Raw genomic sequence first — 26750 nt, 5'->3', positions numbered from 1 at the left:
CAAAAGGGGAGTGAAGAAGGTTGGCATTCCAGCAGCATCTCACATGCTGAGGGCTTGTTTCATAACCTGAAATGCCCCTTGCTTGGAAGGTCAGGGTGCATTACCATAGCAGAACTACATAGGACAAGTAGCTCCTTGTCTGGAATATTTAGCTTGGCAAGCTGAGAATTTACTAAACTTAAAAATGCAGTTGACTCAAAAAAAAAGAAAAAAGAAAAAAGAAAAAAGAAAAAGAAGAAAAAAAAAAAAAAGAGGCAGCTCAGCATAGTCTCTCTCGAAGTCTAGTGGCTGAGTAATCTTTAAGGTGAAAAACCTGAAAACCAGTCAGATACAACAGTCACATTGCTTTTTGTGGAGGAAAAAAGGCAAAAATTTATTCCTCTGTGGATAATTTTCTGCTAGTACTCAAAGATTCTTTTTGCATTATTGATGTCCATCAGAGTAACATATTTTGGAGGAATTTTTGCCACAACCAGAAAGAATTAACAGCACTGATTTTCCTTGATATTTATACAGCAAGGGAGAGTGAAGAAGAGTGAAGGAAGAAAAAGGACAAAAGTACAAGAATCTTCCCCTTTTGTTTGCATTTAGGCAAAGAGTTCTTCTGGATGAAATTTCAAATCTCAGTAAAAACAATTCCACATTCCTGAAACACCTTTTAGATGAGTTAGGAGAAAAAAAAAAGTAACTTTCTCATAAAAACAAATGGAAGTGGAAGGAGATAAAGAAAGAGTACTTTGTTGAGTTAATTGATAGAAAATCAGCTATTTTGGTATTTCTATCAGAATGAAATATTACAAATGTCCTCGCTCTGGCAAAAAAATACTACTTTTGAGAGAAGTGGGCATCATTTGGATATGCTCCCTTGCCCTTGGAATAATATATTCACTTTGCCGGCACAAGTATCCTTCCACAAAGGTCCAGTAACATTTTCATTGACACTTTGCTTCACTGCTGTCCCCTGCACCTTGACTGGAGGCATTTGTAACATTATGGTGAAGATATGTGAGCTCAGTGGGTTTGCACTGTCACTCTATATACTGACCAAATGGAAGACAGACTTCAGGCCAAACACTTCACTGGATTCCCATGCATTGCAGCAAGAAGAGGCAGAGCTGCTAACATCTGAAGCAGCATCATAAATAAGGCCCTCAGGAGACACATAGAGCCAGGGGAGTATTCTGTTGCGCTTTATTTCAAAATATACAATGTAAGTTAAATACCATCATATCTATACAGCACAGAGACTTGTTTCTACTCATCAAATTAGAAAAGGACATCAGCTAAAATGTCTAGAGGATATTGCACTTGCGTTTCCCAGTCCTGTCATGTGATATGACTTTAAAAATACCAGTTAACCATTCAGCCAGGTTTCCAAAACCAGTGTGAAGATTCTAGACTCCACAATTTTTCAGTAAAGCTCCTTGTCTGCTGTCATACCATTTCAGTGGCTGAAATGAATACTGAGGCAGAAAACGTAAACCCAAAGAGTTTCTGGTATTTTTCACATGCAATATCTACGTGGACAAACAAATTCTTTTGTATGGGAGCAGTTCCAGACTCAAATGATCAAAAACTAGGATTATTTCAACCCCCGTTCATGTCCTTCTCATGTGGCAACATAACCAGAATGACAGGCATAATCACTGCCAGGATGCACAGGGTGAAAATCAGACCAAAACAGTGCAGCAAATTTGCAACAGGATAGAAACATAAATCAGCAATACCATTGACTAATTAGTCTTGGAAAAAGCTGTGTGAACTAAATGCCCTGATGAACCATATCTGGTGCAAATCCCACACGCATTGCATCACAGGCCACCTTCTTTTCATGGGATGCAGGATTTGTTCTAGTTTTTGAATTGATATCCATGTGTTGGTGTCAGCAGATAGATTTTGTTCACACTAATTAAAGAGGGCGCTTCTGCAGAAATGTACTATTGAAAACGCCCTGAGGCACCAAATGAGAAGTTTCTTAAGAGGACGGGTTTCTGCACAAGCCACTTAGCAAGGGAGGAAGAAGCTACATGTTCAGAACCTCCCTGCCCTGTCACTCTCTCTAAGGAGACAACATTGGAAAATCTCCCTCATCGTTCCATCTGGTATTTGGGTCTCCCTTACTCATCTTGCAAAAAATTAGGGGAGTCTGGAGTTCAAGAAAATACTTTCAAGAATATTTGTTGATTCCTAAGAATCAACATAAGTGAATCCAAGTCTTTGAATCCAAGTCCCCCTCCCCACAGGTACGTCTCAATTCCTTCTGGTAAAATGAAAAAGCTTGACTTTGAAAGCTCCGTGTCAATCTCACAGTTTCTTTGGTGAGACAAGTTCTCTTGGATCCCCCTCAGATGGTGAACTTGCCATTCCTCTGCTCACTGATGCACACCAGCCCTTCTTTGAATCTTGCTGCAGGCGGAGTCCACTGGTCCTGGAACATGACCTGGCAGCATACACATCTTTCTTGATATCTTTCCAGCTGCTTGTACTTTCCTCTCCATCATGTATTTTCCTCCCTCTTAGAGGGACTTTGTGCAATCTTTCCTAAACAGAGGCATTGTCAGGAGGTAGCTACATGGCTCCTTGACTGTGCTCCAATGACTTCTGTCTCCCAAACAGATATCAAGGGAGTTCATGGGAGTAGAAGATGTAGAAGGTTCAGTCTCTGCTAAAGCTTGGATTTGCTGGAGTTATAACATTTCACAGATACTTTATGCATAGTAGTGTGTTGCTGCAGTATAACCTATACACTATTTGCAAGCAGATCTACCTAAATCACAGTAGTTAAGATGCCCTGGATATAATCCTGAATCTTCATGTCAACTTCTGTAACAATTTGCAAGGACAGCCCTACAAACTTTGTTGGTGCTAGTGTCTTTTTTATGCTGCCTTGAGGGCTCCAGTACTCTAGATTTTCACTCTAAGGATTGTAATTATGGGTTGCTAGCAAAGGGATTCCAGAGGTATTGGAAGAGCATGAGGGACGATGGTAATAATGTTATTAAATCAGTCCAACATCTCTACAGCACACTGGAAGAAAATGCATGTCTTGGATCATTTTTACAACATAACTGTGCCTTGTAAATATTTTTGAGAAGACATTCTTCAAAAGAATACAGAATAAGAATAAATCAGATGTGACAAAACAATACAGTGTCCATGCTCTCACAATCTTCAGGATTTTCAGTACTTTTTCACTGGTGTTGTGACGGCGAGCAAGCTGAAGCAGAACATAACCACAGAATGGGCTGTTAGCCCAGTCACCAGCCCCTGAGGAAAACGTGGCAAGGCCAAGTGATGTCAGAGTCTTGGTGTGTTGGCTAAAATGAAGAGTAAAGATTGCAGCATATGCTTGGTCTTTGCTTAAAACACAGAAATGAAGCAAACAGAAAGCAGTAGGTATCCACTGTATATGGTAGCTCTCCAACAGTTGCGGCATTAGTTGCATTTCTGGGAGAGCTAATGCAAAGTTACCTTTGCTGTCCCTCGGCTTTTACCAATGAAATCAATGGTGATCCAGTGGCAGGTGCCTGCACCACGTGCACAGCCAACAAAATCAAGTGGCATCTCTGCAGATGGAGGCTGTTTTCACAGAAGAAAGTCACTAAAGATGGATAACATGAAGAGGAGGAAATGAGCATTGTGATTCCTGCTGGCTGAGAGTGCCCCAGGTAAACCATACACTTCCCAATTTCACTGCCAGAAAGCAGACTGTATTCTGTACCAGATGGAAAATCTCATCCCCCACCACACCTGATTATTTCTAAGTATAGAAAGTGATGGCTCATCACCCAATAACTGTTAGTTCACCACTGTTAGTTCTCCTTATTAACACGGAGACTTCGAACCCAGGAGCATTCCCTCAAAGGCTGATTAATAACCATGTAACACACCTGCCCTTTTTTAGAACCCTCAGGATCACATTCCTCTCTTGAGAAGTTATGATAGATTGGCACAAACAGTGTACTACTTGACCTTAGTCCAACACAAACAGTTTGTCTCTCTACTGTAATCAATGTCTACTTGTGTAAGAGCAAAAGCTGGCTGAAAGTCCTTAAGCGTCCAGAAACTCAACTCATCACAGTCTCCTTGAATGTCAGGGTAGTAAGAAATACTTTGCACTAATTTTCTGTCCTAGTTTTCTGGGCTATTGAGCTCTGATAAAATCCCCAGGAGTTTATACAGTTCATTATTATAAAGGAAAAGAATAGCACAGGTAGATTAAAGTCAGTGGAGCTGCAGAAAAAGTGTTAAAATCACAAACTGGTGCACTATTTATATATCTACACAGAGGGACACTTGAGTGTATTTTCAACTTCAGCACGTGACCAGTCCCAGGGACTACTGCAGCCCTAATCTATGCACGTGCCTACAAATTTCAGTGACCTCTCACAAAATATGATCTCAAGTACGCATAAGAGTGCTGACAGATGTGCTGTGCTGCAGCTGTCTCACTACTCTAAAAGTCTACTCTTTTGAGTGAATTAAGCTTCTAAAAGACAATAGTAATTTCCCATCAGTATATGCCACCTTTTCCAACATGTATCAAGGAAGCGGAGCATTGCTTCTTTAAATGTAGTAGATACAAAACTATTTGATCCTATCAACAAGACCAGCTGGAGCAGAAGCTGAAAGTCTATAAGGAGCAATGTGTGGCATGGTTTAAGATCTGTGCATGAGCAAATTCAATCCCATGTTTAGTAAATCTTTTGTGATAAACATTATAAATAAAAACCTATTTATTCATAATGTCACACCCTTGACTATGAATCATTCATATTGCCAGACATCAAGCATTAAATAAACACAAAGATACTTGACTGCAAGTAAAATCTAGTTGTGTTCAAACAAAAGAGCTCATTAGGCATATACAGATTCAAACACCTGCATTGTAACACTTTGCCAATTCAGTGCCATGGATCACAGCAGTTGTCTCTGTGTCTGCAGGATGTTACCCTAAAAGCCAGTCTCCCAGTCTGAGACTGCACTCAGGTATGTCCCATGTCTAAAGAGAATAGTGCCAGCCAAGGGATAATCCAAATCAATTAGGGCTATTAGCACATAACTCACTCTTGCCCATCCTTAATTACAAAATAAATCTCTCCTTTGGATCAAGAGCATAAGTACAGAATTCTTCTGCTTGGCCCATGAACGACAGCAGTTTCAATGCCAGAAGGCTGTTCGATCATTTGAGCAGGGCTTTACTTCCCTGTATTTTGTTTATTGAGCAAAAGATTCAGAGGATTCATTATTAAAGACATCTCTATGAAGGCAACTGAAGAACATTAAAATGTTCCAGGGATCAGGAAAAATAAAACAGAAATGAGAGAGAGGCCAAATAATGACAGTCCTCTCCCCAGAGGTCCACCTGTGGTATCTCTTCAAGGGAAGAAATACACTATGAATGACTTGTCACAGGCAGATCCTGGTCCCCAGTCACTGACTTCCTGCCCATCCTAACAGGAGCTCACAGGCAAACCAAACTGGGGCTGGAGATTTCCTGTGAGGTATGTTTCCAACATCACTGTCTCAAAGACCCCTTCCCAGCACCACGTGGTGATGGAGGAGGTCAAAATATAATTGTCTGACAATTTCTGGTGGTCCCTGGGAAGATTATAGCTAAATCTTTCAATTCAGAAAGAATTGAAAGTCTTCTAAAATGTAAGAGGAGCAAAACCTGGTCCAGTCAACTTCATAACTGGAGAACAATGAGGGGGCTTACAGCATTTACTTTTACATTTCTTCCCAAGAGCCCTGGGATAGCTGCAGGCTAAGACCCAGGATACACTCTTTTCTTGCAGAAGAGTGAGAGCAGGGTGTTGTTCTGATTTGTTTTAGGGTTTCTTTTGCCAGCCTTTCTATGCCTGGTGCTTTTTGAGTGCGCTCTCTATGAGCTTGGGAACTGTTTCTGGTGCAGGAATATGCCCAACTTGAGCTACACTACAGATGTAAAGAAAACCCTTTATCCACACTGCCTCACCACCCCTGCTCTTGGTGAGGAAGAAAAGAGAAATCACAGTTTCTTCAACCCTTACTTCAAATCAGTAGCAGCAAGACTGGAGAGATCTGAAGGCCAAAATTGCTTTAGAGGCACACAAACATGGGCTCTCCTGACCACAGATATTTTGAAGAGAACAAGATTTGTCCGAAGTCTGGGCAGCTCAGCCACTAATGCAAACACATGGATCCTATCTGTATGTGAGCACTTGAGCTTCATGGTTATAAATTTTGACAGTTTGCTCAACTTGGATGCAGCATGAAACGAGTGCCAAATCGTGCACAAATTCAGGTGGTGGGAAGCCCACTGTGCTTGGCACATGACTTCCCATCTCCAGCACTGCCAACAGGGCTCTCAGCAGAGCATGTGCACATGGCTGGGTGCGTATGCCAGATAGCAGGGCCAGCTCCTTCATCACAATCCATCCTGGCAATATCTGATACTTCGCCAGAAGAGGCCACGTGACATTCCATCGCACTGAAGCACTTGCAAAATTATAGTCAAACTTTTGACAAAGAACCAATAAATGAGATTAACTTCCTAAATAAGTTTCATAGAGGTTCACTTTCCTGAACTCACCAGCTGTATCTCCTAGAGGGTAGGGGCATTTGGTCTTGGCTTGCTGAAAATGAGAAGAATGCCATACCATAAAGCAAGCCATAAATTCATAGTTCTTCCATAGTGATGGTTTTGTGGACAAGTTCCAGGGAATAATTCTGAGAAGTATGCAAGAACTGCTTTCTATTAATCAGGCTTAAAATGGTTGTATGGAATATCTACCTCTGTAGAATTTTTCTTCCTCAGCTTAAAATAATTTAGCTTTTTTTTTTTTTTTCAAAGGGTCATATAAGGGATAATGAACAGAAGGGACCCCTTCCTAAAAGGTTCATTGATTTGCAATCCAGTTACCATGATAGCTAATAAGCTAGAATTAGGGAACTCCTGTTTTCTTCCTCCCACAACTAAATTACAATTTTCTTCTATGATACACAATGTCTGGAACAAGGCACAGAACCATGGAATTACCATAGCTGTCCTGAGGTTTATGCAAACTTCAGTTTTATCAGTTTGACTTACTGTTTATTCTACTATTGCCATTCCTCTGAGTTATAAGACTTGTACTAAGCTCTGTATAAAGTCATAGCAAAAGATCTGTCTGAATGTAAATCTCACAAGGCAATGATTGTATTTCTGTTTTGGTTTTGCTTGCTAGTAGACAGACTACAGAAAATTAAATATAAATTATGCTTCAGTAGAAGCACTTACCCACTTTTGTGAACAACAGCAAAAAGCAGAATAGGCCAGAAGATAAAATCTCTGGTCATTTATGTACCACTTATGGTTCATCCTAAAAAAGGACTGCTACTGCTTAGGAATTCTCATCAGAAAATGTCTAATTATTCAAACTGAATGTGTTGCAAAAGAAACGATGCTGATTCAATTTTCTCTATACTTACAAAGTAAATTTTAAAAGGTTTCAGTCAGCACTTTTTCAGTGCAGTTTTTAGTGCTTAATTCAGAAATGACATTTTGGTTGGAAACATGAGTTTATTGAAATTAATAACCCAACATTATTTGAAAATGAACCACTATTTAATTTCAAATTGGCCTGATCTTTCTATCTACCCCTCTTACTACTCTCTGACATTCATTTCAGGATATTTTCCAAAATACAGGCTTTTGAAAGGAAAATGTAGACAACCAGATTTTACTTTAATCAAAGAAGAAAAAAAAAATTTCCTATCAGTTCTGATTATTCAATTGTGTGGCAAATAAAAAGAAAATTTACTTGATCTTTTTGCTGGTTTACAAGTTGAGTCACCCAGCCAGTCAAAAAACAGTTCAGAAAGCAGATATTTCCATTTTCTGCTGAAGCTTGGAGACATTCAATTGAAATTCCACAGAGCAGCCAAGCTGTTAGTATCACACTTGTTATCACACTGGAAAAACGTGAATTAGAATTACACATATATCAATTCATTAGATGGCTGGAAAGAAAACAAACACACAATAGTTACTCACTGAAATCTAAATGCAATTGTCACTAATCACAGTGAAGAAGAGAAATTAGGAACTTAGCAGCTGCTGAGACAAAAGTAATAATGTACTTCTTGGGCCAAAAGAAAGGTGATCACTATGCCTCTTTCAAAATCTTTGTGACATAATAGCTTCATCACTGTACTTGTCTCATTGAGAGCAAATGTAAAAAGACATACCTGGTTTCAGTCTTCGCACAGAAGCTGAGCATTTTTGTATCACATTAATTATTGTAGAGTGTAAAAGGAGAGTCAGCCAGTACAAAAAGATGATGCTTTATGCTCTATGTCTGAAAAGCCCTGTCTATGTATTGTTCACTTTTATTCTTCTTAGGCAGATATTACACCTGCTTATTGCTGCTCAGAACATGGAACATATTTGCTTGAAAAGTAAAGCAATAATCTTAAATAAAAAACACACTGAGGAAAAGTATGATTGAACATATCAGACCTGATTTACAACAATACACAGGTTGTAAAAGCTTTGCTGAAGATTTTCCTTCTCTGCTTGCTGTAGGAGGTAGATGCTAGCTGGTTTAAAATCTGTTTGCTTGCATTTACTTGATTCCTTTCACTTACTCTGTTGTTGATTTGAAGCAAAAGCAAAAGCTGCTACTGCCATGGAATGATCCCTTTTTCTTTTTTCTGAAGAGGCAGGAGAAAGGCATTTTAGGTAATTTTCTTCTTCTTTTTTTTTTTTTTTTTTTTTTTAAAAAAAAAAAGCTTCAATAATGTTTATGACCCTCAAGTTTTCTGACCTTCCTAAACACTTCTGAAGTGGTGGCAATCTATATCACTTGAGGTCCTGAGAAAAGCTCCGGACTAAAAATGATTACTGCGCTAATTGCACAAAAGGAGAAGCACGCAGTCTTGCACTGCTTTGTCTGTGGTGTTTGGCAGATGCTCTCCATCATCAGGGAGGAGACTCCCCGGGACCTTGCCTGTCAGTTGGCCTCAAGTCACCTTACAGCAGTCAAGCACATCCTATGCCCCCTCCCATAAACTGATCAAACTTTAAAGTAATTTCAACAACCGCAGTACTTCCTTTTGGAGTACTACTCCAGAAACTACACTGCTTGCAAATGTACTTGATGACTCCTACAGTCCTCAGGAGAGCCATCTGTGAAACCACAGGGTTGCATGGATGATCTGACCTAAAGCTAAGTAATTTTGTTTGTAGGGTTAGTGTTCAGCCCCACTAAGGAAGCTGGGACAGATTAAACTATCCAGCACCCATCTACAGGAGTTACATGTGCAGCTGTGACACCACAACCAGCTTCATAGGCAAGTCTGGAAATGGCCACTGAACCACCCATCATACAGGCACAGCAAACATCCCACCACTGTGCAACAATCTCACAGTCATTAGCTACAGAGCATTTTTCTGATTCTATCTCTCTGCAGGCACACAGGTTGTACAGGATCCTCCAGTTGTCTGGAGTAAATATCTTCTCAAATGAGATCCCATCTGCTCAGGCCTCCTATGGAGTTCAGCCAAAGTCTTAAGTTCCAGGACCAGCTCTGCTTGCAAGATCTGGCAGAAACCAGATTTACTGATAGGCATTTGCACATTTTATAACTTCTACAACCATGAAGCAGGCACAGGGAATGCCAGAGAATGGTCAGGACAGCATCTTAAAAAGCACAAAAGATGACAAAAAATAATTGTACGTGGAAGAATTTGTCATGTCTTCAAGGAAAAGCTTCTGCCCTCTTGATCCAAACTATCTTCTGACATTGCATCTTACCTTCTCTCAAGTTTTATGAAATGTTAGCCTGTGGGCCATTGATTATTTAAAAGCACTGAATTAGATGATACATGCCTGAAGTTTTTTCTGTTTAATATTTCCCTATTTTTGGAAGCTTTTCTGACTCATATACACACCATACCCAATTTATCATGAGGTCCACAGGTGCAAAGTCAGCAATGGATTTCCCTTTGTGGATCTTTTTATTTTTTGGAGAATTCACTTTCAATTAGTTAAAGAAATAGAGAAGTGTTGAATCATCTGTCATATATCTACAGAGTGCACCAAGTTGTTCTGCTCAGCATACAGATAATGGGGGAAAATATTTGGAGTCAATGAATTTAAATCACTTAAAACAGAAGAAAAATAAAAAGTAAATGTAGAAACTTACAGTTCATCTTTTAGAACTGTCTCTTTTTTTACTTCACTGACTAATTCTTTAATGGATGAATAGGAGAAAATCCCTAAATAGCTAAGTAGAAGTCAAAGTTTTAGGCATTTTAGTGAATTTTAAACTAAGATTCAAGGGGCTGTCTCTGAGCCTGACACTCAGTTATCTTGCCTGTTAGTAATTCAACAGACTGCTTATGAAAGTGGCATCCAACAATAAAGCCCTGTACTTTGCAGAGCTACATATTAGTCACAAGTCCTATTTATAATGCTTTATGTATTCATCCATTTATCTGGTTGCCCAAAGACTATGATTCTAAAATGTTCTAATTCCCATCCCTAGTTACTGACATGCCTTATATAACCTAAATGACGCTCAGGTAACCTGCATTTGCTCGATTCCAGCTGTGTGCTCCCAGGAGCCTTACGCTGCATGGGTCCCATGGCACTTCCTGTAAATCCCCAGTGAAATGTGTCGTGCTCAGTTTGACTGAGCCTTATGGTGCACCCCTTTGCAATGTGTTCTCATCCAGCTGAGGCCCTTTTCTTGCAGCAGAAAAGAACGGTCTTTTGCAATATGAGTAAATTTCGAGTATTCCTTGAGCTCACAGGGAACTAGATTTATTGCCTGTTGCTGCAAGTTTTTTGTATTGAAGTTTTTTGCTTTAGCAATTGCTGTTCTTTTCTTTTTCTTAGTTTAATATGGAGTTAAAGGGCATGAACTTGAAACTGGGAATAAATGTGCATTTGACATCCTGCTTGCTGCATTTCCTTCTTATTTCTATGCGTAACAGACAAACTGTTTCTTTTCAAAATTCTTTGCTCATAATTGGCCATTGCATGTAAGTTTGAGTGTGCAAATACTGTTAATTGAGAAGCTGGCTTGGGAAATAGCATTTTTAATATCCCCCTTTGAATCCATTGCATAGTTATTGCATCCAATTCATCTTATACTAAGAAGTTTGTTGTTGTTGTTGTTTTTGTGATGAAGCTGTAAAAGTAGAAAGCTTCTAATTCTAAAATATACGACCCAGTCTCCAAGAGTCCAATTTTTTCTTCAGTATGCAGTTCACCATAAGTAAAGCATTTCTACCTTTATCTCTGACTGAGCTGTTTTAAAGATCTTGGGGGCATGCAGAGATACTTGATCTATACTTTCAGCCAGTTAGATAGTAGGTACATGCTAATGTTCTTATCAAATATCAGTCTTGAATTACATTACAGTCACTCTTGTGTAGAATTCAATGCCAAAAGGACTGGTTATGGAGGTATTAGAGTTGGATATGTTTGCCTGTCTTCCACTGAAAAATTGCTTTGCACAGAAAGTGAAAAGGTCTTCAAAATGAAGGCAAGAAGTACCAAACTCACTTTCCACTCTGTTATTTGGTTTATTGGAACCTTGCAAAATTGCCATAAAAATTTAGCGATTAAAAATTAAATTAACTCTTCTTTATTAATATAACAAACATTAAAGGAGGGTAGAATGAAAAGATACATTACTTATTTTGCTCTATTCACTACTTCTTGCTCACTATCTACTATCTACTGAGAGTTTGCAGGGATGTTTTATCACCTCCATCAGGATACAAAAACTTCTTCCAGTTTCCACCTGAGCTGACTCACTGTTGACCTGGTTAGCTTCATTTTATCTCCAAAACAGTGGATGCTAATGCACCAAATTTTGTTCACTTTCAGACTAAGCGAGATCCCTTTGGATGAACAGGATTACATACCCTAGTAATGCTATCACTAAAATAGACACACTTGTTTCCAACTAATCCTAAGTAAAATATCTTGTATTGCACTGAGAGAATTTGTTTTAAAATTTTAAACTATCTTACTGTTATATCTCTGTTATATATCTGTTAATGTTATATCTCAAGCTTTAAATAGGCAAATAATTTTTTACTTTCTGTTTTCCACCAATAGATGGCAGGTTAAGCTCTAGAAAATTATTCACTTGCTACAGCATGAGATAACTTATAATTTGAAAGCACATAGCCAGCTGTAAATTACCGCTCTCTGACACCTCTTTAGATGTGATCATGACTTAGTCCTAGCCCATCCACCTTGCATTACAAACCTTAGTCTAAGTTTAGGAATAGCTCCATGTCGTATGTAAAACTCTTATTTCTTTTGTCCTACTCCATTAAGTCAAACTGAAGTTTGTGCACACCGGCTTTCTCTCTTGGTTGAGAAGGTATTGTTAGTGTGGTGTAGCAGCTGTTACATTCATTCAGGGTCTTAAGACTGAGCTTTCTGTAACTAAACAAGAAAAGCTCTGCATTCATACACATGCCAGAAATCACACAGATTATAAACCGCAACAGAATAGCTTAAAGCTCACACTTTGATTTCCTGTTCCAGAAAAGTTGGAAACACAAAGAGGAAGTGCAGGAGAAGAAAGAGCCTACTACACTGACAAAACTTATTCTAATATACCTTATTAAGGATGCTCTTAATGTGATAATATAATTCTTCACATGTGATGCTGCATTTTTTTAATCCATTTGCTTTATCCAAAACGCAAAAGCAGGCGGGACTGAATCTTGTTTACATACAAGCTAAATGAATATTGCCACACAATAGAGTGGCAAAGAAAGATAAAGATTTTCTTCTGCTCATGTTATAGTTATTCTCAGAACATCATGTAATGTGTTGCAGGATCTAATTGTAGGATCTAATTGAAAAATGAATAGAAGTGTGCATAAACCACAGGGTTTTAGGACTGCAGAGCACAAAAGGATACCTTTCCCTCTAGGCAATCTGCATCAGTAAATGTACATTATTTTTCCTGCAAAATGATTTCCTGAAATCGGTCTGCCTCATAATTGCCCTGCTGTTACTGGCAGTCTAAGTATTGATGACTAAGTGACCACTAGAGCTCAGCTGGTTCTTGTATATATCACAATACCTCCTCCAGGCTGACCGAGTAGACAAATTTGATTGCTCTCATCCCTGCATGACAGCCTTGATGATTTCTATTAATTCAATCCATTCAGTAATCTTTACATTTTTACAAGTTAATTTGGTTTTCTGAGCCCCACTTCAAAGTGTAATTCTCAGCATGTATTCCACTGTATTTGGTATCTTCCACTGTTTTGCTGGAAACAGCAGCAAAACATGGACAAAACCCAAGGTGATCAGGAAGCATCAACGGTTAGACACTGAACAACGAAGATCATGCTGTTCAGTCAGTGACTATTAATCACTCTCTACCAGTACTGTTACAAAAAGAAGGGAGGATATCTGAAGCTGCTACAAATTAACAGCTCTCCAGTGAACTGGGGAAGTTTGGCAGCATATATCATGACCAAAACAAATTACAAGGCCTAATTTTGGATGACCAATGTTTCAGGTGCCTTTGTCTTTCTAGTCCAGACAACAAAGACAAGACAACTGTTTGAAACACCCTCTGCAGGAAAACCTTGACTACATAGGAACCTCAACTTCCATCTCTATCACCTCAGGCAAATACCCCAAATAAGACAACATGAATGACCCCTTCAGATACTGTACCTGTCACTGAATGTGAGAAAAATGGGTGCAATTGACAAACAAATTCCCAAAGGCCAGGTCACAGCATGCAAAACCAGCACAGGACCACAGATTTGACAGTAACATGATGCTAAGCTGTACATTACCTTGACCCTTAAATAACAGACAGCACATTCTATCACAACAGAGCTATTAAATAATCAGACTGTCTCAAACCTACACATTTGCCCTTAGTTTGTCTTTGCTTGGAGCCTCTCTCCCTGAAGAGTAAACTTTTCATTCAAACCTCAACTGCGAGCAGCCTGTAGTCAGTGAAACTGCAGAGAAAGGTCTGTAAACAATACCTGCTCTGTAGAGAACAAGCTGACCTTTATAGATGTTAAACAAAACAAAAAGGGTTGATTGATGCTGGGCAGTACCTGCTCTCCAAAATATTAAAACCAAGAAAGTCAATGGAAGGTTAGTTCATGAACATACAGTGTGCTAAATTATGTCAGTGTGTGGTGGGGTAGGGAAGGGGAAAGCCCGATTTGGTAAAATATTTAGGGCAAAATGCCTGTATCCCTAGCTGGAAAAGGAAAAAGTGTGATATGCTGACTTCTGCTAAATGGGAAAAAAACCCCCCAAACCTATGTTATCTAGAGCAGGTCAGTTGCTGAAGTCTCCATGACTCATTTTTTAAAATTCTGATTAACACAGTAAGACATCATATGTTTTCAGAATAAGAAATCTATTTGTAAACTCCGTCAGATAACTACAATTTAGCCACAAATGTGCAACTAAAATAGAAAAAGACTATCTAACCTAGACAGAATCATGGATTCACTTGTATTGGAAAAGGCCCTTCAGATCATCAAGTCCAACCACAACCCAGCACTGCCATGTCCCCTCTTAAACCATGTCCCCCAGTGCAACATCCCCAAGTCTTTAAAATACCTCCAGGGCTGTCAACTCAACCACTTCCCTGGGCAGCCTGTCCCAATGCTTTATAAACCTTTCAATGAACAAACTGTTACTAATATGCAATTTAAGGAGCAATTTGAGGCCATTTCTTCTTGTCCTGTCACTTCTGACTTGGAAAGAGACTGATACCTACCTTTACCTCGATACAACCTCCTTTCTGGTAGTTTTGGTTTCAGTCTGCCTGTGTGTTGCCAGGCCCCACAGCTCTCATCCAGTGGTAACAGGACACAAGCAGTTATTTACAGAGAACTACAACAGTCTCAGAAGCAAAAGGCACCTTTCCAATACTGTAAACTAGGACCTAACCATGTAGTGAAAGCAATGCTCAAGACAGAATTACCTTAATACAAAAACATTTATGCCCAAAATGTTGTGCTGTCCTTGTCATGCATTCTATATGCTTTAACTGTGGTTTCTGGAACACAGCAAAAACGCCTTTGGACAGCAGAGGACTCTATCTGGCATTAGAGTTATTTGCAATGCAGGATGACCTGGAGGACGTTAAGGATTGTATTATGATTATGCAAGAAATCTGCTGAGAATCTGAGATGAAAATGTTGACATCACTGAAGTCAAGAGGCATTTTGATTTCAGTGGGACTGGCATCTCTCCCTGGCTTTTAAGCAAAAATAAAATCATGTAGCTCCAGAAAAATAAGTTCACAATCAACATATTTTAGGCAATTTTGTCTAAAGTGAGGAAGAGAACTCTGCTAATGAAACATGAAAGTGCAGGTACACATCTTGGGATTGGCTATTGGGTAAGCTCTGAACAAAACTGTGGCAAAAAGAAATGACTTTTCAGACAGCTCCCAAAAGCAAAGCTATGATCACATTTGGAATCTGTGTTAAAGGGACAAAGAAGCTTGTGAAACCAGTGCAGCAACGTGTAAAGACAGGAGAGAGAAATAGGTAGTCATACAACAATAAATACATTCAGATCAGCCGTAGCACTTGTTGATGTAGACTGATTTTCAGAAATTCTGAGCTGAGTTTGATGGAGGCTCAGGATCACTGAATATCAAGGAAATTTACTTTATTCTTGTGCACTCTCTAACACACTGCATAGTATCCCATTCATTTTAGCTGCAGACAGATAATTGAAGACTTCTACATTTTCCTGGTTACAAACTAAAATTGTTTACCATTGGTGTGGCCTCTGTGAAATCCATTAGGAGGTCACCTGGCTCCAAAGCAAATGTACTGCCAGCGTCTGTGGAACTCTAAAGGCAAAAAAGAAGCCCAGCATTGGAATAAAGAACCATTTAATTTCTGTAATTTTGTTGTTAATTTTTTAATTCCTTAAAGCACAGATTGCCAAATGGATTCAAAATGTCACACTATGTTTTTCAGGTATGGCTACTCAGGAAAGATAAAGAACGTAATTATACACCTTTAAAATCTAAGTCAGTAATCCTGATCCACTGCCCACTAATGCTGATGAAAAACTGTTGCGGATTTTAGCTGGGTCTTGGAGAAGGCTCTAAATATTTCCTTGCACAACAAGTTAAACATATTACTATAACTCTGCATTAAAAACTTAAATGTCGAATTACTCCATCTAGGGAAAACCTTTCACTCACAGCTCCCTCCCACCCTTCCTGAGCCCTCTCCCATTTGACATAAGATCATCTCTTTGTGTGTTACCTTGCCACCAGGCGAAACCTGTGTTTGTCCTTCCGATGTCTGTGGCGTACACGTTTTCTGCGACCCAGGAGATGCTGAAGACACAGGTGTTGATGCTGCTGCTGCTGCTGCCAGTGCTGGAGGAAGGTCATCTTCATCACTGCCGTTGATAAAAACAGACAGATTTTCTCATTAGAAAATGCCACCGGACTTTTGACTGCACTTGTGTCAGAGGAGGCATTGGTAACCTGTATGTCTGCTGTAGTACTTTGAAGTGAAGCTCCATTTACTCTTCCCTCTGAAATACAACTACCTTTTCAAATAAATTAGATTTATTTTTTTTTTTTTTACCTTTAAAGATTCCATAAAAATAGGTTGGCTAGGTACTCCTCATCTGTAAATGGAAATCTCATGGTGTTTAGGTGCAAGCAGCGTTCCTATGGATTATATATATATATATGCATAAATGAACTGACTAGATATTACTCCAGTTTAATGTTTATTCTTTTCTATGGAGACTGGCAGCATTGATAAGAACAGATATGGTGACATCCATCCATGGAAATTAATGCTTCATTGGCTTCAAACAACGGTAGATTTGACACCCATTATGGAGCTAGTCTATGTTGCTATTTTCAAACTATTTTTAAAGGAATTTGATTGACTCCAAAACAATCTCTTTAAAGACATTCTTGTGAGGGTATCTTTTTCTTGTCCCATTTATTCCATTTACAGAGAAGATATTTTATTTAAGATGAGGTTGCACACTTCCCCTGGGCTTTACGCCATCAAGCTGAACTCTTTCCATCTCACCTACTGTCATTACTAAATGAAAGCCAGTAAAGAATGTTATACATTCATTTACTTTTGCAGAACCCCATTGACTACAGATCACTGGCATCAGTCAGCCCTGAGTCAGGATGTTTCCAATTGTTAATTGGAATTGGATGGAGGTAAACAGAGTCATAATTTGGCCTACGGAAGCCTTATTACTGGGAATGATGTGTGAAAAGGAAAGGCTACAGATTGACAGTTTAATGCACAGCGAAAAATAATGAGAAAAATTACTTCTGCTCAAAAAACAGCACTAATTTTGACTACCAATTAGGTACTTACAGTGCACAGAAGCCTGCCATGCCAGCTTGACAGATACTTCCAGAACAGAACTACACTTGATTTAGTGCCACTTGAAGGCAGCATGCCTGGGCAAAACAACAAACTTCAAAACTACATGGCATACAGGTTACACAACCTTATCCTGGGTTGCCTAGCAATGTTTTTTAATTGTGATATAAAATTTTGGTGATTAATATTATCTTTTTAAAACCTCATTTTTTATTTCTTCTGGGTAGGACAGAATTCAGCACCACACCATACACAGTACACAGGTTTTATACTGGAAAGAAAATGTGAAATCTTTTGGACCTGTTGAATAGACGTTTTATTAATGTAATAATAAAGCCCAGATTGTACTGTTGACCTAGTTAATCTCTCTTTCAGAGACACATAGCTGATATTTTCCCAGCCCTTGCTCCCCACACTCAGCAGTTATTCACTGGCACGCTCCCCATCCTTGCTGGGTAAAGCTACTCTGGTGTATACAAGGAAGTGGAAAAATAAGAGTTAGGGTCAATTTATCAGCCATCAAACCATCAGCACACTAGCTGTAACACTGAGAATTGGCCTTCACTGTATTACTTTCACGATTATCCTCCGCTGTTTCTTCACATTTACCATATTTGCATTCCAGATACAAGATAATTTAAATTGAACAGAATTTGAGTTCACAAAAAAGAAAAAAAAATTGCAGCCCATATTTTTAACTAGGGAGTCTTTGGCCCTACACATGGCCACAGCATAGGTGACACCTGTGGTAAGATATGTTCATCTGCTGTTCCTCACATCCAATACTGGACAACTTAAAATCCATATGGGAGCAAGACATGCTCAAAACTGTTTCTCAAAACCTCATCGATCAAAATTGATTGTGTGTTTTCACATGCAATTCTTGGCCTCTTGGACAAATATCAATTTGGATAATAGCTCATTTTCCTCCAAGCTTCAATTCGACTAGTTCTTCTCTTTCTTGTCCTAAATAATATTTCAGTTTTGGTAATGCAGATTGTTGAAAAGACAATGTTCTTAACACTGAAACAAGAAATAGCAATGTATTGATATTTATTAGAATCCTGATATTTATTTAGAATCCTAGAAGAGAGAGAAGAGTTTTTCTAATGCTGATACATATTTACTGACATTAAAATGTTGAAATCCTGGACAGACTGACTAACAGTTGTCATTCCACACAGCAAACATACATATTTTTTCTTTATTTGGGCATTGGTATTCTTGTACTAATATGCTGACATTATCCCTTTTTTCCCTTAATTTCTGGTGGCCTTGTCTGTCTTTTCATGGGAGGACAAATCAACACTGACTTTCACTTCTGCTCAGTACCTCACATCACTAGAGACTTTCAAGTGGAATGAATTACGTGTAAATGGGATGCCAAAGGCCTGTAGGCACAGATCCCTCTTTCCAGATCTAAGAGAATTAGTTCTGCTGGCTGTAGCTCTAGCAGGCTCAGCAGTGAGTTCTCTGAGAGGGAATGGCTCACAGCACAGCTTGATGCCCAAACAACTAAAGACTGTTTTCCTCATTTTGCAAATGGGGTTGTAATGAAGCCAACAGAGCAGCTTGCTCGAGCTCACACCAGGTCTTTGACATTTCATGTGGTAAAGAGGTTTTTAATTCCTAACCCATAAACTTGGGAAAAGGTGGATGGCCTGCAATTCAAAGGGTGAGCCACTGCATAGGAAAGACAAGTTCATTTTGTATTAAAAGCATGAAGATTCTCAGTGATGAAAGGAATTCTATTGGTATAAGATCATTATCAGGTAATTGCACTCATGCCTTTCAGAAGGCATAGCTAGAGCAATAATTAGCATCCCCTTTCATTTTCAGCTGTAGTAGGCAAAACCACAAAGATAGTGCTGTATGTTACTCACAAACTGTACTGCCTCGTTAACTTCCTCACACGAGGAGGTTTAACCTCCTGCTTTTCTGTAGGGACCGTTGTTGGTGTAGTTTCAGGTCTCACTGGAGCTGGACTTCTAAAAATAGCAAGAAAAACATATGTCATACAGGCTCTATTTAAACTACTTCAGACATATCACCAAAGTTCTAACTCATCAACACTTATTTATCTTGCAAAGTGGCAAGTGCCCATTGAAGTTCATCCTTTTGTTCCATTTATAGTTCACAGACCAGTGTGTGTGTGTGTACAGAAAAAGATGTGTGAACTCACCCTCCTCTGCTGGACATACCATTTATAGAAGCAGCCACTGGTTACAAACACAGAGCCTATGTGAAAGACCATGTGGAAAAGTCACTGCCTCCGAAATACTGTATTTTAATAACAGACCAGCAGTTCAGTCACATCAGATGTATTTTTACAAAACATATGTTTAACAAAAACTATTTTATGAATTGTGATACCTGTTCTGCTTAAAATAGTTTTTTATTTGAAATTAAACATTATCCTTCCACAGCTGAAAAAGCAGGTCAAGGGAAATGAACTAATGGATTTGATCCAAGAAAAATGATAAAAGTTTTTCTAAATTTTAGAAAAAAACAAAACTCAGACATGTTTCAGATGCTCATTAATGTGAAATACACCTGCAGAACTCCAGAAAAGGACAGAGACGGCAATGTGGAGGTCCACATGAAAGACTCTTCTTAACCATTTATCAGTAGAATTAACTCAGACTTTAATAAAAAAAATCATAAATATTAAATAAAAGATCCTCATGACCTTGGAAGGAAACAATTTTGACCATGAGCGTGAGGGGCATGAAGACACATGAAACATCTTAAATACTGCTTTTATTTAAGCAACAGGTTATGATTAAATACAATATATGTGCGCTATAGACATAATAAATATATCAAAGATTAAAAAAATAATTTGAAAGCCCTGATTAACAGTCTCTGAAATAGTATTCTGCCATCTAATCTGAAGTCAGATTCTAAATTAATAACTTGAGCAGCCCTACTGATTGCTGATGGGACTGCTCATGCACTGAGGTACATTCCACAAATGGCAAAAGTTTTTCTAGTCTGCTTGCACTGTATTAGCTTTCCAAAGCCTTACTAAGATACACATGTTTAATCTTCACAGTTGCAGATCCCTCTGATGCCCCTGTGTGTTTTAAGCTTCGTTAACTCTCTTTGATAACTTCTGAACTTGATGTCAAGCTACAACAGAACCTGCTGAGATGGCACAGCCTTCAGGTTATATATTTAGTTTTCCTAAATGTTTTTTAGTTTTTGGAGAGGTCACAGAGCATAAGATGGAACAATGGAAAGTAATAAAGTACAAAGGACACAAATAAATCATAAACCTGACTACTAGTTCCACTTCTCATGAAACAACTTTTGTCAATTATTTACCTGCTACTTGTTCCCATTAATTTCAAGAAGTTAGTATAGATAGCAGCAAAATATCTATATCAGATATATTTCTTTTCCCCAGTTCAAATTTCAGTGTCAGTCATTTATGTCACAGATTTCTCAATGGCATTGATGCAGAACAAGACAGCCAGATCTGAAGACCTTTTACTGAGTTAGGCTATTAGGCTGGCAAATAAGGGGAAGATAAGTAAAAGAAAAGGAAAAAACAAAAAGAAAAGGTCAAATCATCTGTTTTAGTCTGGAGTTCAATATATCTGATCTGAAAATCTGTGAATCAACATCATTATGGAAGCTCCCAAGATTGTTTTGATCAAGTCAGACTTCAGATTGGAAGACAACACTAGCTCTTCTTTTGCTGAAGCAAAGGTAGCTTTTGGCTACTGAAAAAAATTACTAGTTCAATTTACGCAAAATGAGTTCCTATTGAAGTGTGACATAAGCAGGATAAACATGTTAAGACACATTAAAAAATGGATAGTCAAATTCTGAAGAGGTGTAAATGAATCTAAATATTATGTCACTATTTTCAGCTCAAATACATTAGCTGACATTCTTGTTCTGTATGAGTGGTCCTCCCAACTTTCCAAAAGTTTTGTAAGAGGGTACCTTACAATTTTTAAACCTTTTCATCAACTCAGTGAGAGTGAAAATAAAAATAGTGGTATAAACTACATGAGCTGAATAACATTTCCTCAAAATGACAGCAAGTGATGCACTAATGCTATGAAGGGGTTCAAGAAACAGCAAAGTGTAGAACAGGAAAGCTGGTTACAAATCTACTTCCAGTTCATGGCGCTTCAAATTTCTCAGGACAAAATTATAACCTGTGATGTAAGTCAGATACTTTCAAACAAAGGAAGATTTGGAGTGATAATTTCAGCTCTTTTATTAGGTTTGATTTTACAAAGCCTGTGTATCTCCTTTGGAATACCATGGCTTGTAATTTAAAGGAAAAAAGAGGAAGAGGTGGGGCTTTTGAAGCAGTTATTTCAATTGTCACAATCAAATTGTCGTTTGAAAAGATGCAGTGCAATTTTGTAACTGAAGCACTTTACAATGCTTTCAAAGCAAGTTATAAAACTCATACATACGAAAAAAATTAAAATTCTAAGTCTGAATTAATGCTGAAAAAAAGTTTAACATGAAAAATTTCACTCAACTGTAAATAAAATATTTGAGAGACAAACAGCACCTACTCTCTAATCCAATAAAAAGATGAAAAACTTATTATTTTCCTTTGAATGCTGCAGATTTTCAAGTAGGAAAAAAAAAAGTCAAGTAAACATTAGACACACCTACTCCATTTTCAGTCACTGTAATTTCTCAGATAAAGTTTACTTATGTTTTGTATGACACCAGTAAAGTATTCCATTCACATTGCAAAATCAATACCATTTTAAAAGCAAAATCTTCTTTCCCATTATGATAAAGTTTTGCCATAATTTTTGTAGAGGCTGGCAGCAGCAACTACCTTTCCCCTGATATTTATCAGGCCTCTGGGGAAACACAAGCATCATTTATTGCACATTTTGAGAAGCTGCAGGTTAGCTAGGATGTAAATTGAAGTTACCCCTGAATGAAAAGGAGCTGTGGTAATGCCTCTACCCAAAGAGGCCATCAGCACAAGATGAAATGTTAGACTAGTCCTACCAACTGCAGAGCTGGATTTTTGCCCTCATTAAAACCTTGATAGGCTACCTCTTTCCACACTAGACTAAAAATTCCATGACAGCTCCTGTTTCATCTCCAAACACTCTTCCTCAGTCTGAACCTGCTCAAAACTGTTGCTACTCTCTCAACAGCAACTAGATGCAAGAAGTGCTCCGCTTGATCAACCCAGTGCCTGATCTGTGTTTTAGAAATGGCAGGCTTTTAATATCACAGAAACTCTTAAAAAAACCCCTCATTGTTATTCCAGAAAAAGTAGCAGAATAACTTCTGTTATTATCCTTTGATTTCTACAGCCAGAATTCTTACATGGAAAGATATGATTTTTGAAGAGAAGCCCTGTAATTATTTCAATTATTTAAATAGAGTGATTACATGCAGATATCACCATTTCAAGTTTATAGTCCTATATAAATTGCACAGCTGTATAAAGTACTTTAGTCCTGTACGAAGTGTATAGCTTGAGGAAAACTGAAAGTGTTAAAGGATCAGTGGGACTCAGAATTAAAATGAAAAAGAAAATGTACAGTGTATTACAGTTCCTTTAGAAGGCTCTTTTTCAATGTCATTAATTCATAAGAAACCTTTTTTCTGTAACAGTACCCAACCACTACTGCATACAAATGAAGGTATTGAACCGAGGCAGAGTTACTTAATGACCTGGCACCTTACATAAAAATCTGTCACTTCCTGGTGAGAATGACAATAACAACCACGAATGTCAGCATGCAGTGGCAGGTCATCAGAAACTGCCTGTGCACTGAGAGCCCCAGCACACTCCTGAGCCACAGCCAGCACACTCTCCTGAACTAGCTTCGGCCTGTTTCACAAGCCTGCACAGCAACACAAACACAACGCAGAGAGAGATTCCCCCCCCCAAAGCCAAGGAATCTGTTTTGTTCTCAGACTAGCAGCCAGATGTACACTGGTTTAGCTTGAACCTTCCTTGGGGGAGGAATGCAGGTGCTCATGCTGAGGGACTCATGGTGTCCCACCCCACCTTGGTTCAGTTTGCAGGGCTGAGGCTGCACTGCTCCTGCACCACCCCTTTGTGTGCCGTGGTTCCTTGTCCCCTGCTTAGGTGGCTCTGGGCAGACCTCCGTGCTTGTTTGAAACGTGGCAATTGGGCCATGTGGGATCAAATGACTGTGCACTCAATAAACTGAACAGCATTAATTAACTTCTCTTACCTTGCGTAAGGGTCCAGTTCAGGATTTTAAAACCACCAAAGTCTGCTGGGGAAACACACTTCCTGCATTTGTCTTTAACAGATTTTATCCTCTTTGCTTCTGTTTGTGCCTATTTTGTCATCTGGAACAATCCCTCTCCCTGTGTCTTCCCAAACTGATGCCAAGAGATAGATAATAAAAGCCCCATGATTTACGAGGATACAGCCAGCTGCACGAAAAGTTGACCTGCTTTCAGGTGCTGACTCATGGAAAAGGAAAAAAAAGCCCTGGAGGCTGAGTTTGGCTTCAGAATTCCCTTTGAGTGGGAACATGATAGTGAAAACTTGGGAAGGATAAGCAAAAAGCAAGGAAAAGGAAAAAAACCTTTTTGATAGATGCATTCTCTTGTATATCAAAGACATAGCCTAACAAGCTAAGCAAACAGACAAACAGTCAAATCTTTCCTAAGCCTGTGCTCTAGGGATTTCACACATTTGTTTTCCAAAGGTCATCTGAAGTTAAGAAACAGTATGTTCTTTTTCACTTTGATAAGGTAGCTTTTCTCAGAAGACAGGTTAGCTCTACAAAACATTGCTTGGACATTTTAAAGCTACTGCCCATATCAAAATTTCTGAATAGAGTTTTTTCTTTTTACCTCCCATACCCCCCTCCCTATAGATTGCAGATGTGTAACAAAGATCCTTGCTACAGTTTCTGTGCTTTTCTTACTTACAAATTGAGTTCTGTTCCTAGTAAAGGAAAAAAATCTCCCGGTCCATTGCCCTTAAAATGAAAATGCATGTGCAGTCTAGACAAAAGTACGGTGCTCCTGTGGTCCAACAGATAGATAATGATGATACAGCAACTGCTCTTCTCCCAGAGCTTGGGGTAATGTAGGAGGTCAACACCTGGTATATAAGGTCAAACTGAGCTACAAATCCTACCTCTCCTCACAGCAACCAGGACAGCCATTACAAATTCTAGGCTTTCCAAGGAGCCTAGGTACAGTTTAGGGGATACAGGACAGAGCCAAAGAAATGCACCTCGAGTGGGGTATTTCATCAGCTTAACCTCATCTGAAAGGTCTGAGTACAGGTCCTTTCTCTGTAGTTTGGAGGTTAAGAATAAAATTACAAACAATTCATCAGCATTTGGCTTCAGGCAGCAGGTCAAAGAGGTCTTTAAGACTCAGTATGAAGTCAAAGAACATACCTAGGTGTGCTATCTACAATCATTAATGCAGACTGACATGCAAAGGCTATTCAAGAGTTCAGCTTGAAGTTATGACTTGATTGCAGAAATTACTGTGGGAAGTTCCTGAAAAAAGAAAAGCTTGAGCAGTAGATGCATTAACCTATCCATGTACTGGGGCCAGGGTGAAGTGTATTTAGATATTTGCTTTATTTTTTGAAATGCTGGTTGAAATTTTTCAGTTGGAGATAGATTCTTTATTCTCATTTCTTTAAGGTAAACACTAGATGAGAAAAGGAGTTTTTTAAAAGCAATTCAAATTTCTTAGGAAGAGGCCAGCATAGATAATGATTTTAGTTTACCTAGAATATTTTACAATATATTTAGAAGGAGATATTTAAATGCAATATTTCAGACTCTGCCTCACAAAGTTAGCTCCATTCTGAGTTTAAGAAAAAGCATCATGTTTGAATTCACTGAAGTTCATGCCAGGTAATACTAAGCACATAATTTTTGATCAGCTTCACTTCTGAATTTCCTGAAGGTTCTTTTGAATCTATCTAGTTTTCTAAGGAACTGAAGTCTTCAACTTGAGGAAACAAGCTGCCCATGATCATCCAGGTGATGACATATCAGGTAGCATGAAAGCTACCCTGACATTCACTGGAAGTATATGTATAAAAACAGATACTGACGTGCTAATTTCATATCAAATTGTGTGCAGATTAAGCAAACATCACTACACTTTGCACCTTGCTTATATAGTCATATTTTGAGATGACCTGCAGAGAGCCAGAATTCTCTGAAAAACACGGTTCAGATTCAGACTGCAGCGGTATGTCAGCAGGACGTTAGCTCAGAGAGCAAAAGATGACAATTTAAATGTTAATACAGTTTGTGCAGGTAGGAACAGAGAGGGAAAAGCACAAGAGTGCACACATTACTTTGAGAGACACTTCTTCCTTGATTTTACATGGAAGTTATATTTTGGAAGCATCACTTTGATTGCAAAAGCTGTCAGACATTTTCCAATAAATTGAAAGGAAGCCAGACTCAAAGCCCAGTGCACCTCAGAGGCACAAGCCACAGCAGGTTAATCACATTCTGACAATCTGTATGAGCTAAGCTTATTCTGCAGTGAGCATCCAGAAGAGCGCCTGAGATTACTTCTCCTGAATCGTCTGCACCCCGTAAAACTTGATATAATTTAATGTTTTCCACCCTTCTTTTCTGGTGTGCAGCATCATCAAGCTCTATGAGATAACATTTAATTTTACATTACATGTTGAGCAGCTACTAATGCAATTAGAATCAATGTAATGGCGTAATTTGGTTTTGGATGGGAAGATTTACAAAGAAAATTAGAATAAATGAATGCACAAAGCACCAGCTGGTGCTTATACCTACTCCCACATAAGAAGAATATTGCTATTTGCAATCCTATGAAAGATGAGATAATTTGGATAACAAGGATCAACAAAGGGTGATGCAGCAGTTGGTCTAAACAGAAAGAAATCCACAGACAAATCCTGAACCATGTGGGATATAAAGCCTGCCAAAGCTGGCAGTAATCCAAAAGCATATTTTAAGGGAAATAAATATTGCAGTGCATAAATGCACCACATGGTGCATGACAGCAAGTGGCAACAGCAAAAAGAACAGTAATAACTGACCAGCCAGCTTGAGGGCTTCAGCTGAGGAGGGCTCCTGACTGACAACTGAACTTATGTTTACACTTTTGACCACTATTTTAGTAAGAGGTTGTCTAATCTCCATCCTGTATTTGGAGGTTTTCAAAATTCAGGTAGACAAAGCCATGGCTGTCTTGATCTACTGTTGATGACAGTCCTGCCTTGAGCCCTCATAAAATGAAGACTAACATGTAAGAAATAAAGAAGGTATTAGTGTTTACATGTACCAAACATATCATATCTAAGCTTTCCCGAGCAGCACAAGAACTTGAAGAAAAGTGTATATTATCAGCAAATCCCGTT

At 38.7% G+C, this 26750-nt stretch overlaps 1 protein-coding gene across 1 annotated transcript in view; it reads right to left on the bottom strand.

Annotated features, from left to right (window-relative positions):
* Positions 1-26750, bottom strand: part of EPB41L4B (erythrocyte membrane protein band 4.1 like 4B) — a 165949-nt gene that overhangs the window by 10802 nt on the left and 128397 nt on the right. The window contains exons 20-22 of the mRNA XM_066185305.1: positions 19264-19368; positions 16277-16415; positions 15775-15852 (exon numbers count right to left, since the gene is read on the bottom strand). Coding sequence (XP_066041402.1) covers positions 15775-15852; positions 16277-16415; positions 19264-19368 — 322 coding nt within the window. The remainder of the gene's footprint in view (positions 1-15774; positions 15853-16276; positions 16416-19263; positions 19369-26750) is intronic.

The sequence above is a fragment of the Chamaea fasciata genome, unplaced genomic scaffold (assembly GCF_029207755.1).
Source record: "Chamaea fasciata isolate MVZ Bird 193981 ecotype frontalis unplaced genomic scaffold, bChaFas1.0.hap1 SCAF_1, whole genome shotgun sequence".
In the NCBI taxonomy this organism is placed as follows: domain Eukaryota; kingdom Metazoa; phylum Chordata; class Aves; order Passeriformes; family Sylviidae; genus Chamaea; species Chamaea fasciata.
This window is presented reverse-complemented; position numbering and strand designations above follow the sequence as displayed.